The 14,769-nt window shown below is 34.1% G+C and overlaps 1 protein-coding gene across 7 annotated transcripts in view; it reads right to left on the bottom strand.

The window, feature by feature from the left end:
- STXBP5L (syntaxin binding protein 5L) overlaps window positions 1–14,769 on the bottom strand; it is a 355,119-nt gene that overhangs the window by 146,977 nt on the left and 193,373 nt on the right. For all 7 annotated transcript variants that reach the window (XM_070508944.1, XM_070508942.1, XM_070508943.1 and 4 more), the window contains exons 12-14: window positions 11,014–11,086; window positions 7,486–7,633; window positions 6,246–6,313 (exon numbers count right to left, since the gene is read on the bottom strand). In XM_070508944.1, coding sequence (XP_070365045.1) covers window positions 6,246–6,313; window positions 7,486–7,633; window positions 11,014–11,086 — 289 coding nt within the window. The remainder of the gene's footprint in view (window positions 1–6,245; window positions 6,314–7,485; window positions 7,634–11,013; window positions 11,087–14,769) is intronic.

The raw sequence follows: 14,769 nt of genomic DNA, 5'->3' as shown, positions 1-14,769 counted from the left end.
AGCTAGGTCTTCCAGAATTATGTTGAATAGAGTCATGAGGGTGGGCATCCTTCCCACTTTTTCACCATTGAATATGATGTTAGCTGCGTGCTTTTTATATATGACTTTTGCTATGTTGTGGCAATTTCCTTCTGTTACTAGTTTCTTAAATGTTTTTTATCATGAAAGGATGTTGAATTTTATCAAATGCTTTTTCTGCATCATCTGAGATGATCATGTGGTGTATCACATTGATTGATTCTCATATGTGGAACCATCCTGCATTCTAAAGATAAAACCCACTTGGTTGTGATGTTTAATCTTTTAAATTTGTAGCTGAATTCAGTTTGCTAGTACTTTGTTGAGGATTTTTGCATTGATATTCATTGGGGATATTAATCTATAGTTTAATTTCCTGATAGTATCTTTGTCTGATTTGGGTCCAGGGTAATGCTGGCCTCATAGAATGAGTTTGGAAGTATTCCTTCCACTACAATTTTTCAGAAGAGTTTGATAAGGACTGGTATTAATTCTTCTTCAAATGTTTGGTAGAATTCTCCTGTGATGCCACCTAGTCCTGGGTTTTTCTTTCTTGGGAGGTTTTTTTTTATTACTTACTTAATTTCCTTACTAAGTTATAGGTGTGGGCAGATTTTTTTTATTTCTTTATGATTCAGTCTTGGTAGGTTTTATGCTTCCAGAAATTCATCCATTTTTTCTAGGTTAAACAGCCTGATGGTGTATAATTGTTCACAGTAATCTCTTACAAACCTTTTTTATTTCTTTGGCGTCAATTGTAACATCTCCTCTTTCATTTCTGCTATTTGTTGAGTCTCTTTTTATTTTAGTCTAGTTAACAGTTTGTCAATTTCATCGATCTTTTAAAAAAAACTCAGCTTTTAATATTTTTCCTATTATTTCACTTCTATTTACTTCTGCTCTAATCTTTATTATTTCCTTCCTTCTGCTAATTGTGGGTTTAGTTTTTACTTCTTTTTCTAATCCCTTGAGGTGTACAATTAGGTTGTTGATTTGAGATCTTTTTTTAATGTTGGCATTTACTACTACAAATGTCATAGAGGTTTACTTATAAACCTCTTAGTAGTGCTTTTGCTGCATCCCATAAGTTTTGGTATGTTGTATTTTCATTTCCATTTATCTCAAGATATTTTCCAATTTCCTTGTGATTTCTTCTTTGACCCATTGGTTGTGGGTTCCACATATTTGTGGAAATTAAATTCCAGTCTTCTTTTTGCTATCAACTTCTAGTTTCATTTCATTGTGGTTATAAAAGATACTTGTTATGATTTCAGTCTTCTCAAATTTGTTAAGACTTGTTTTGTGGTCTAACACATGATCTCTCCTGGAGAATGTTTCATGTGTACTTGAGAAGAAGGTGTATTCTGCTGTTGTTGGATGGAGTGTTCTGTACATGTCTGTTAGGTCCAATTGGCCTGTGGTGTTGTCCAAGTCCTCTGTTTCCTTATTGATCTTCCATCTGGGTGATCTATTCATTATTGAAAGTACTGTATTAAAATCTCCTACTATTTTTTATTACTGCCTATTTATCTCTCCAATTGTGTCGATGTTTGCTTTAAATATTTGGGTGCTGTATTGTTAGGTACACATATATTTATAACTTATATTTCTGGTGAAATGACCACTTTATCATTATATACTGTCCTTCCTTGTCTCTTATGACAATTTTTGGCTTAAAGTCTAGTTTGTCTGATAAAAGTATGGTCATCCCTGCCTCTTTTGGTTAGCATTTGCATGGAATATCTTTATGACTCCTTTCACTTTCAGCCTATGTACATCCTTATATCTAAAGTGAGTCTCATGTAATAGCATATTGTTGGATCTTTTTTTTTTTTATCCATTCAACCACTCTATGTCTTTTGATTTGGGAGTTTAATCCATTTATATTTAAAGAAATTACAGATATAAGAGGACTTACTATCACCATTTTAAAACTGTTTCCTGTCCCCTGTATTTATTTTGCCCCTTGTTCCCTTTCTTGCTGCCTTCGTGTTTCATTGATTTTTCATAGTGACATACTTTGATTCCTTTCTCACTTTCTTTTGTGCATATTCTATAGGTACTTTCTTTGTGGTTATCATGGGTATTACATAAAACATCTTATAGTTATACTGATCTATTTTAAAGTGATAACCACTTAACTTTAATTGCATACAAAAACCCTACTCCTTTACACTCCCCCACTTTATGTTATCAATGTCACAAATTACATCTTTTTATATTTTGTAACCACTGGCATAGTTTTATAGTTATAGTTTTTTAAAAGTGATTTTATCTTTTAAATTCTACATTTGAATTTAAAATTATTTATACACCACCATGACAATGTTATGAGATTCTGTTTTTGTCTACGTACTTACCTTTTTCCGGGCAGCTTTATATTTTCATATGCTTTCATTTTGTTGTCTAGTGTCCATCCATTTCAACTTGAAGGACTTTCTTTAGCAATTCTTGTAAGTAGGTGTAGTGGTGATAAATGTTCTCAGCTTTTGTTATCTTGGAAGGTCTTTATTTCTCCTTCATTTTTGAAGTACATTTTTCCATCTATAGTATTCATGGCTGGCTTTGTGTTTTCTCTGTGCACTTTGAATATATCATCTCACTCTCTTCTAGCCTGTAATGATTCTGCTGAGAAATCCACTGATAACCTTATGGGAGTTTCCATATACATGAATTGCTTTTCTGTTGCTGCTTTCAAGGTTCTTTCTTTGTCTTTCACAATTTGATTATAATTTGTCTCAGTGTACACATCTTTGGACTCATCTTCATTAGAGAATATGAGCTTCTTGAATTTGGATATCCCTTTACTTCCTCAGATTTGGGAAGTTTTCAGCCATAATTTCTTCAAATAAGTTCTCTGCCCCATTTCTTCTCTCTCCTCCTTCTGGAACTTCCATAATGCTTATATTGGTCTGCTTGATGACATGCCATAAGTCTTTTAGGCATTCTTTACTTCTCTTCCTACTTTTATCTTTTGTTTCTCTGATTTGGGAACTTCATATTACCTATCTTTGAGTTTGCTGATTCGTTCTTGTGACTCATTAAGTCTACTATTGATCCCTTTTAGTAAATTTTTCAACTTAGTTATTGTATTCTTCTGCTCCAGAATTTCCTTTTGGTTCTTTTTTATAGTTTCCCTTGCTAATATTCTCATTTCCTTCATGCATTTTCCTGATTTTGTTTAGTTGTCTATCTGTGTTCTCTTGTTGTGCACTGAGCTTCTTTAAGATAATTATTTTGAATTGCTTGTTAAGTAATTCACAAATCTCCATTTCTTTAGGGTTAGTTTCTGGAGGTTTAGTTTGTTCCTTTGATTGGGCCATGTTTCTCTGTTTCTTTGTGTGCCTTGTTATTTCTTCTGAATTTAGCATTTGAAAATACAGCCACCTCTAATCGACTGGCTTTGTATGGGGGAAAACCTCCACCAATCAGCCCAGCCAGAGATCCTGGGAGGCTCTAAAATCTTTAATGGGTATATATCTTCTCTGGGCTTATGTGCATAATTCCCCAATTAGAGAGGTTTTCTGGTTTCTTTTTCAGGAGCTTGTAGTCTCTTCCTCCCTCTATTGTCTGTCTGCAGTATTTTTTGACACTTCAACAAGCCACTGGGCTCTCTTTTGTTCTGTGCAACCCCCTGGCATTCAGGTTCCTTCAGTACTCTGACTCAGATAAGATAGAAAGTAGTCTCTAGGGAAGCTCCCTGAAAAGCAGGAACATTGGATGGACATTCTACTCTATTTCCCTCTCATGAGAGAAGGTGCAAGTTGGGTTTTCCTCCTGAACATGAGCTGTGACAATTTGTGGGAGGAGCTGACAAAGTTGAAATGAAATGGCTGTTTTTACTCATTTCAATGTGGCTATTTGTGGCTTTGAGCTTGCCTGGGATATGACTTCCTACCTGGTTTCTGGAGTTTTCATAAAGGCTTTTGAACCATACATGTTGTTACATCAGTGTCTCTGTAGGAGAACAAAGTCTGGACTACTATTCTGATATCTTTCTTGATTCTTTTATAAACTATTTTGTCATCCTTTTTATCTTAACCTGACTATAGTGTTATATTTGAAGTGAGTGTATGGTGAGTAGAACATAGTTGGATCATGTTTTTAAATTAACTCTGCCAATCTGTGCATTTGAATTGGTGTATTTAGAACATTTACATTTAATATAATCATTGATCTGTTAGGGCTTAAGTCTGACATTTTTTTTCTTTTCTGTTTTTTTCCTCCATTTTTTTGTCACTGTTTTTTTCCTTCTCTTCTTATGGGTTACTTGAATTATTTTATTATATCCATCAATAATGTTTTTGAGTGTAACTCTCTTTGTATAGGTTTTTTCAAATGGGTGCTCTAGGTATTACATTGTATATTCATAACTTGTCACAGTCTACTTGTGTCATCATACTACCATTCTGAGAGAAGTATAGAAATCTTACCTCCTTTTACATCACTTTACCCTCTCCCATTTATAGTTGTCTTTAATATTTCCTCTATACATATGTAGAACCACATCTGACAAGGGAACTATAATACTTTCTTCAACCATCAAATATAATTCTAAAAACTCAAGGAAAGGAAAGCCTATTGTATTTACCCATATTTTTGCTTACTGTTTATAGAACTTCCTTTAGCTACTCTTTTAGGGTAGGTCTGATGTTGACAAATTCTCTTAGTTTCCTTCATCTGAGAATGTATTGATTTCAACTTAATTCCTGAAGGATATTTTTGCCAGGTATAGGATTCTGGGTTGCCAATTCCTTTCTTTCAACACCTGAAAAAGATTCAGGTTTCCTTCAGGCCTCCAAGGTTTCTGATGAGAAATCTGCCATCATTCAAATTGGTTTTTCCCTATTGGTAAAGTGTCATTTCTCTCTTGCCGTTTCATGATTTTTTCTTGGTGTTTAGTGTTTAGAAGTTTGACTATGATGTGTCTTGTTGTGGATTTCTTGCAGTTCACTTAGCTTCTGGAATCTATAGGTTCATGGCTTTCACCAAATTTGGGAAGTTTTCAGCCACTATTTCCTTAGGTACTTTTTCAGCCCTGTTCTTTCTCATTTCTCTCCTCTCTTACTGCACTTCCATTGACACAAAACGGGGAGGGTGTGTGGCTCCTCATTATTGCTGGGCAGTGGTAGGAATTCTGGCTCCCCACATGATCTCCTCCAACACCATGGGTCATTGGTTTCATTACCACCCAGCAGGGTTAATAGTACTAGCTCCCTGTGCAGGCTTTGCACTGAGTCAGAGATTGACACACCCCTTGTGGGTAAGTTGAGGCACTTTGTTACAGCCTGATGAGGGTGAAAGTTTGGGTTCCCCACTGAGCCTTTGCTGGAGTGGGTTGGAGTAGGGCCATAGATTTTTTTCTGTATTGGTTAGCTAGAGTAGAGACATTATTTTCTAAAAGTTTTCTGTCTTGATAGGCTGCCCCTTTCCTCATCCTCTGGCTAGAGAGAGCTAGCTTTTCTTGGGTGTGTTTTGTCTGTGCCCATTCATAGTTCCAGGCTGTTAGCTTCTTCAGCTCTGATTCTGGGATATATGAGACAAAAAGAAAATCCAGGAAACTGACCATCACGTCATTCCTTGGGTCTTGGGGGCCTAGCCAGTCTGACTTCTCTCCATATTTTCCAGTCATTTTATGTTTGTTTAATACATAGTATCCAGGGTTTTTAGTTGTACTTAGTGGGAAGAATAGGGAAAAATACATCTTCTCCATATCCCATAAGCAGAGCCCCTTATTATCTTTTAAATCTCATCTTTATCTGTTACTATGTCTCTGTTTTCATCTCAATATTAGAGCATGAAATGGGTTGCTATAGGAAGTAGTGACATTTCTGAGCCATAAGTTTTGAAGCATACTTTAACTAACCACCTGATGGGGATACAAAGCAGTGACTGCTGGATTTTGCAGGACTCAAGAGATGTTGGTAAGGGCCTTTCTAAGGCTAGTAATGTAAGATTTTGACAGGAATTCTTCCTTGACTAATCTCTCATGATTTTTCTTCCTTTGACTTTCTTCTGCTTTTCTAATCTATATTTAATTATTCTTGTTATAAGTTTGTTTTCAATGGTTTGATTCTATCTTCCATCAAGGTTAGAAGCTGTGTGTTATATTTTTACTTTTACTTAAACTGTCAGTCTGCCTAGAGGACAATTATGGGAAAGTGTAAAAATTGAATGAAATCTTTTTGTTGATTAATTGATAAACTCACAAATCACATCTCACTTACCCAGTAATAATAATTTCTGGATATGTTTGTGTTCCAAGGTTCCAAGCTCCTCCGCTGATTGGCCACTCCTAAATAGATTATCCAGGAAGAATTAATAAGTTTTATTTTTTAATTTGAATGACTTATAAATTTAAAATGAAAATATTTAAAAATAATGGTAAAAGTTTCACTTAGAAATAAATAGCTATAAAGTAATGAAAGATGAAGTGTGTAGCTATCTTTTAATGTTTTCATTAAACAATTCCAAATGCATAATTCTATCCCCTTTAAAAATATAGATTTTAACAAATATTACCATTCATATAAAAAATCAAAGAAGTATTTTTAATCATACAAATACAGCGCTGCTACATTTGTCACATTGTCTGTGTACTGCCAAACTATTGTGGTGCCATTTAACACAGAATACTACATAAATTGTGAGCCCTAAAGTTGTCCATCCCAACAGCCCTGTGCAAACAAGAGAAATCATAACAGGGGGCCTATTACAATTCTAAGTATTTGACTCCAGTAGTTAAATATAACAAAATGTAATTTTAGAAAGTTTTTTTTTTTTTGAGGATGATTAGCCCTGAGCTAACATCTGCTGCAAATCCTCTTCTTTTTGCTGAGGAAGACTGGCCCTGAGCTAACATCCATGCCCTTCTTCCTCTACTTTATATGCGGGATGTCTACCACAGCATGGCTTGCCAAGCGGTGCCATGTCTGCACCCAGGATCCAAATTGTCGAATCCTGGGCTGCCAAAGTGGAATGTGTGCACTTAACTGCTGTGCCACTGGGCCGGCCACTAGAAAGTTATTTAACAAATGACCTTTGATAATTATGTCTTGTTAACCACTGATTGATAAGAAATGATTAACTAGAAAGAGTTGACTCTTAAAAACTTCTTAAAACATAATCCTTCATCTAAAATAATTAAAAGTTACATCTTATGATTCAAATATGTTAATTTAAATATACCATAAGTATATAAAAATATATATGATAGATAAGTATACCTTAGGGTATAATTATATACTTAGTATATAAGAAATTTGTATTTCTGCAGGCTTAAAGCTATGCAGCATTTAGGAAATCTGAATTTCAGAAGTTATGTCTTTTATAGATGCCAGCTTATGACTTAGAATTTTTTTCACGTCTTCTTATATGGAAAGTCAGAAAATAAAATAACAGGAAAAAGTATGATCATATGATATGAATATGAATACAATAAAACTTATTTTTAATTGTTACTTTTACCTTATTACTGTATCCTTGTTTTTTATGCTTGACTCCTATAGAGTAGAGTACTAGAATCAAATCTGGCGGGCAATCAGCAAAGTATGCTGTGCATGTAACTGGTGATTCATGAATGTCCATGGGATACGGATTTTCAAAGATTGGAAAACTAATAGATGAAGATAATATATTAGTGTCATTTTGCAATGATAAAAAAATGAAATAACTTTTATAAAACTAACTCTAAAATCTTCTAAATATTAATTATACATTTCACTTGTTTTTTTAAGTATCATAAAACAAGGATCACAGGAACAGAATGCTCTTTTAAAAATATTTATCTAAAAATGTAATATAAATACTTCTACAACTTTATTTGAATAAATTCATTTTCTTTCCCAAAATTCCACAGTTATATCACTTTGCTAATACGGACAGAATGAATTTGTTAAACTGAAAATATTATGCAGCAAGTTGACATCAGTTTATTAAAACATATCTCCTAGGTACTTTCTCATGTACAATTTTATCTAAATATTTATATATTTATAAGTATTAAAATATCTTAGTAAATTTGACATGTTTTTCCAAGGAAGGTAATACATAGGCAAGTATTTTGTTTTTGTTTTCTGCAGGAGTAACTGGAAAGATGTGAGTGCTAGGTAGTTGTGTGTGTGATTAAATATGTTAAAGATCATTTCCTATGTAAACTAGAGAACATAGTGGACATGCAGAATTATGGGTACAGTAAATTTCATATTCTCAAGCCTATATAATTATAATTTTAAAAAGAGGTATCAGTAGAAAATCAAATTAAGAGATTTTTAGCCATAATCTATTGTGCACTTCTTATGTACCAGGCACTGTAGTAGAGGAAATTGAGTATAATTCTATGCTGCATCTGTTCTAGGTCTGTGTGATCATGTTACTTGTGATACAATGTGTCTTTTTGGGAGGTGGGAAGGGCTTATTAAAAATAATTTTCTCCTCATATTACTAGGAAGTTAGTTCAATCTTCAGAGACTTTGGGCTGTGTGTGTGTGTTGGCAGAAGTTCCTTCCCTCCAATCTGAAATGCTGCAGATGGTATCCCAGATAAGAATAGTAGCATATGCAAAATCAGATGGAAAGAAGGAAGTTGTGTTTGCTTGGCAAGTAGGTTAAACTGGATGGATCAAAGCTTCCTCCTTCAGAGTAGAAATTATCAACATTTCTGAGATTGAAGAATTAGAATTAAAATAAATGGATCACCTTAAAGACCAGATCCACAATTTGGGATTTGATATGCAAGAGTTTACAATGATAGACTCCTGACAAGGTGAACAATATCATGAAAATCTTTGGGGAAATTATTTTAGTATATTGGCAAAGAGTAGGGAAAAAGATATTTAAGAGAGAAATAATAACTAAAAATGTACTATAGGAATTTAGATGTAAAAGTATTGACCGGTTGCTATGGAAATCTAAGTGAAGACATAAATCCAAGAAACCAAGAAGAGGAAAAATTTGTAAGCCCTGACGTTACTTTCATGTAGAGTCCTAAACAGAAAAAAAGAAAGAAAAGAAGGAAGGAGAAATTAATAAATTAATTTGAAAAGGAGTACAAAGCTGCAATTTAATGTTAACATTAAACATAGCTAAAAGGTAACTGTTTGGAAGGAAAGAGAATATATTCAGTTTTTGACACATTAAATTTCTTGTAATAGACAATGAAATGGGAGCATCACATAGATTTTAAAACATGGTGCTGAAGAAGGTGAAATGTTAGATAAAAATTTGCAAACAAAATGTCAATTCACATACTTACATAAGGTAATGAAAAGAATAAATGTATAAAAATAGTAACTTTTGTGTGTATTTTACTACAATAAAAACATTCAAAACAAAAGAATAAATGTATATACTGAAGACAGTGAGCATTAAAGGTAAAGTATAGCAGGCCTTGGAGGATGTTAGACAAGGTATGAGGAACCACCAAATATGGCGCAGAAAGAAGAGTCGAGTACCAGTAAGATCAGAAGAGTACATTGTGTTTGTGTGTGTGTGTGAGAGAGAAAGATTGGCCCTAAGCTAACATCTGTTGCCAATCTTCCTCTTTCTGCTTGAGGAAGATTGTCCCCAAACTAACATCCGTGCCAATCTTCCTCTATTTTTATCTGGGATGCTACCACAGTGTGGCTTGATGAACAGTGTATAGGTCTGCACCCAGGATCCGAACTGGCAAACCCTGGACCGCCGAAGCGGAACACATGAGCTTAACCACTATGCCATAAGTCTGGCCCCAGAAGAGTACATTTTAATAAAAGTTACATTAGAAATTAGAGGAAGAAGCATAAATCCATACATGTACCCAAAACTTAATCAAGTTTAATGTTGATAAATAGAGCAGCTAGGCAGAATTCAGTTATGATGATCTTAGGGTCCAAATCCTATATCTCTTTCAAAATATTGAAATGTTATATGCTGCAAATTAGCATGAAAGAGCTTTGGCTTTTATATTTACAAACTACATGGAAAGCAGAACTCAGATTGTAATTCATTCAGCAAAAGTTTATTGAGAACTTACTCCATGAGGGGACAAGGCCCCTCCTTCAGGAGGCCTACAGGCTAGTAGGGAGACAATCTTTAAAACAATAATAAATGGAAAATTTTATCTGTGTGAAAGCTATGAAGGAGTGGAATACAGGAGCTATGAGAGCCTTTAATAGGATATTTGACCAAATTATACAGGTAGTGAAAATTTTTTTCCCATGAGGAAATGATGTCTGAATTGAGTCTTATAGATAAGATGCTAGTTAATAAGGAGAAAAAGGAAAGGAAGACTATTCCATGAAGAGGAGAGAACATGTACAAAAATTCTACAAATACAAGGGGCTAAAAGATCAGCGAGTCTAGGGCACAGAATGAGGGAAAAATCAGTTTTATGCCTATCATTTATAATGAAAACGTGCAGCACGAAGACAGTGTTCATCAATTTCAAGGCTACTTTTACTGTCTATGTAAATAAGTAGAAAGCACCACTCTAATACCAATATTTTATATCTATTTCCATTGTCCACAACATAATGAAAAAGAAAAGAAAGTAAAAGAGGGCCTCTATCTTCTCTGCCCTGGAGATCCTGCTCTTCTGTATTGTCTGCTGCAGTAGTTCCGTAATACTTTCATCATGTGCCATTTTCCTTTAGTCAATAGATTTACAGATGGCCAGACAGTACATTGTACAAGTTTTCGTAACAGTTGCTTTTGCTTAGGGAAACAGTAGAAATGTGATCCATTTTGTGTGTCCTGAGTCTTCAAATGCATCTTTCCAAACATTAGGTCTTACCTTTAAAACATCTCACAATTTCCTTAGTGTCCCCTAAACTCTCCTGGTTTAATTTTCATTATTGAACCAAATTATATTTCCATAATTCTAGTAAAGCAATATTCCACATAAAGAAGATTTACCACCTAAAGAATACTAATACCAATTATCTATAATGTCTTCCTCTATTTATTTGTGGATAGAATTTAAAAATAATTAGTATTAATCTGTACATGGATAACTTACTTGCTTTGTGTCAGATCAACTACAATGAGATCTTTCTCCAGAAGTACTACGACAGCATAGGGTTCTTGAAATTCTACAAATAAAAAAGAAAAAATGGAAAAGTTTTCATATCTCACATTTTATAAAAGCACCAAACTTGCACTTCCCTTATCTCTTGTATAAATGTTATTTAAATGATTTGAGAAGACCAAAATGAGCCAAAGTAAGACGTAAAGAGCTCTTTTAAAAAATCTATATTGTGTTTCTCAAACTTCATGTTTAAGACCATTACAGGAAACAACAAAAAAATGAGAAGGTGCATAGCATAGTTAAATATATCTCAATAATCATGAGGTGGTGATAGTAGTAGATTACATGAAGAGAGGGAGCCTGTCACCTCCATCTCACAAACATTTATCTTATTCTTCCATAACCTTCCATTTTAGATCTGAGTTCATGCCTACAAGGAGACATAAGGAAATAGTAGTTTTGCTTCTCTGGGCTATGATACATATTCAACTCCCGATGAGAGCAACACTCCATACAGCAAAAAATTTACTTTCAATTCAATGTAATTTAACATGTACTTAAAGATTGCCTACTATGTGTCCAAGAGTATATATCTCAAAAAAGCAGAGCGTCTAAGGATAGTCTACGATTTTCAAGTTCTTAAAATTCAACCCTCCCTTCCTTTCTTCAATATATTCCAGAAACTATTCTAAGAACAAAAGATATATGGAGAATAAGATTGACAAGGTCCTTGTTCTCATGGAGCTTACATTCTAGGGATGTAGTCAAACCATGAACAAGTACTAAATACATAAGAATGCAGAAGGTAACATGAGCTATGAAAAAAATAAGGATAATGGTATAAGAATGACTTGTGGTTGGTGGGGGAGTGCTAATTTAGTTATAGTGGTCAGGGAAGACACTGCTTTCCACCTATAATAAAGGACTAATAAGGGAAAGCCACAAAGTGTTATTCTCAATTTAAAGAAAAACTATTTACAAAAACATTTTACAGTTTACCTATGTGCCATTTGATTCTTAGCAGCTGGAGCAGGTATTACTATTTTTCCGTTTCATAGAGAAAACTGAGGTCCAAAGAGTTTATGAGATCGGCACACCGTTACAAAGCTAGCAAGTGATAGCGCTGAAGACTTAACCCAGGCCTTCAGACTCTAAACTCCATCCTGTTTTCATTATACCAGCAGTTTCCACTTGCTAATTTAAGAGGTACTTAATCCTAAACTTAACAATCAGTTGGCAAGAATTTTGTTCAGAGTATTCAACTCTCGGATGGGAAACTGGAATAGATGGTTTTCATAGTCCTTCCAGTCCTGAGAAGCTACAGAAACTATTCGTATTTATGTTTATAAGTCACATGCTATGAGAGAAAAAATAGAAACAAAAAACAAAAAAACTGAGGAGCATGCCCTTGTTTGAGTACATATCTGTGTGATATCTGTGTGACAGTATAAAGTCCTCACAGTTTGCTACTTAAACTGTTCTCAAACTGAGGCTTCCTGCCCACTTCTCCCTTATCTCTTAAAGCTGTTTTAAGTTTTTCAACATTGTTTCAAAACTTTGGGGTTTGGGGTTTGTTGGGGTTTTTTTGGTTTGGTTTTCAGTTTGAAGAAAACAGGGGTTCTATACTACTAGTTGCCTCTTTGTCTTCTCTCTCCTCTTTAGGAAAATCATTGGTTTGGAAGCAATTGACACAAAAATAAAATAGCTGAGACATTGGCACGAATGAGCAAAAGTCATAAATTAGCATTTTAGGTAGTTACATCTATTGTAGATAATGTTGTTTCTTTTCAAGTAAAAACTAGTAGCAAAAGTTTCACCTTTGTAGAAATACTCGGTGTACTGTGGTATCCATTGAACAAAAAGATTTCCTTAGGAGCCAGTATTGGGTTCAGTTCTATGTCTATTATTTATTAACAGTTTGATCTTAGGCAAATTAGTTAACTTCTTTGACATTCAATTTCTTTACCCACTGAAATGGCAAAATAACAACTGCGTTATACTGTTATGAAGATTAGATGTATAGGAAGATGTTTAATGCAAAGCCTGACACATAGTAGGTGCTCAATAGATCCCAACTGCATTACTTCATTTATTAGATTAACTGGTTCATTTTTGAGCAGGCTCAGTTTTTTTAACCCTAGCCCCCAATAAAGTGAACAGCTTTATCATAATTACTACGTCTCTGAAGAGAAATCCACTATTTATAACACTTGTAAAGGACTAGATACAGTTAAATCTAGATGTGAAACTGATGAATTCCAGGTGTAGTTGGTTAGTTATTCTGGGCAATGTGTTCCCCTGAGATAAGAGGTTTAGGCATTTGTAGGCTTTGAAAAATGGATTGAATTGTCAGATGTCACAAGTGATTCAGCAATATTAAAAATTGTTAATAAATTTATTTTGTTTATCATATGCATAACATTTATCACTATGCGGCTGTAAAGAAGATTAAAGTTCCATATTTGCTAATACGGAATTATAATCAAAATATACTGTTAAGTGAAATAAAAGTACGATACAGAACAGCACACAGAGTATACTGTCATTTGTAATGAAAAGAGATAATGTATACATACATAAATAAGTACACATAGGCACATGCAATAGATTATTTTCGGGAGAATACATAAGAAACAGTTAACAGTTGTTGCCTCTGGAAGGCCAGTAAGAAAGTTTTCATTATATCCTGTTGTGTATTGTAGGGTTCTTTTCTGGCATTTTCACGTATTATTGTTTTAATTAGCAATAGTTAATAAAGTACATTTATGATTTACTGAGTAAAGCTAAACTATTTCTTCTAGCCTCTTACAAATAAGTTCTATCCTCATTATCACTTCTCTGAAAAACAAAGTCTTGTATATGTGGCTTGGAAGTGATTAGACTTGGTTAGAGAACATTTATAATTTAACATTATTAGAAATTGTCCTAACACCTCTACTGATGTGCAGAAATTTATATACGCAGACACATATAGTGTTTGATCTTTGCAACCACACATTTCAGTTTCTATTTCTGGCATGCACTTCTTCCTTCTCTAGGCTCTTCAATAGGAAGCATTTTCCTAAGCTCAGCTTTGGTCCTCCATTCATTCTTCCTTTGTTCCTTTATCATTCTTTCTCCTAACTCCAAAGAATATCTGTATTCTGATTATTCATAAATATTAAAGACTTTTCTCTCTTTTTCTGTTCTCTAAACAACTCTACTGACTCATAATTAGGCTTATCTTTCTCTCTTTCCAAAAACTATTATTACTGAATATAAAAAAATATATTGTTGTCTTTGAGTTATCTATCATGTCACTCCCTAATCCAATTGTTGACCAAATTCAACGAGTTTTCCTCCTTCCATTCCTACAGGCAGCACTCTATTTCAGATCTTGACCATTTTAATGCACATTATCATAAAGGCCTCTCAGCTGGAATCTGGAATTTTAGATTTCAGTGTCTCTCTTCAAACTCACACACTCCTTTTGGGCAAATCTACTAAAAACATTGCCTTCTTTCATCTTATTATTTCCTCAAAATTCCTCTGCAGCTGCCTATTTCCAAATATCTCCAAAAGGTGTTCAATGCTTTCTGTAAATTGATCTCAATCTAGCAATCCTCACAGTTTCTACAACCTTTACTCAATATCCTTTCCAAGGCCCAAGTCATTCTTCAAGGCCTAAATCCTACTTTTTCCATGAAGCTTTGCATGAATATTTCAATCACTGATTATCTGACCAGTCTATAAATTAGTACATTATTT

The sequence above is a fragment of the Equus asinus genome, chromosome 5 (genome assembly GCF_041296235.1).
Source record: "Equus asinus isolate D_3611 breed Donkey chromosome 5, EquAss-T2T_v2, whole genome shotgun sequence".
NCBI lineage: Eukaryota > Metazoa > Chordata > Mammalia > Perissodactyla > Equidae > Equus > Equus asinus.
This window is presented reverse-complemented; position numbering and strand designations above follow the sequence as displayed.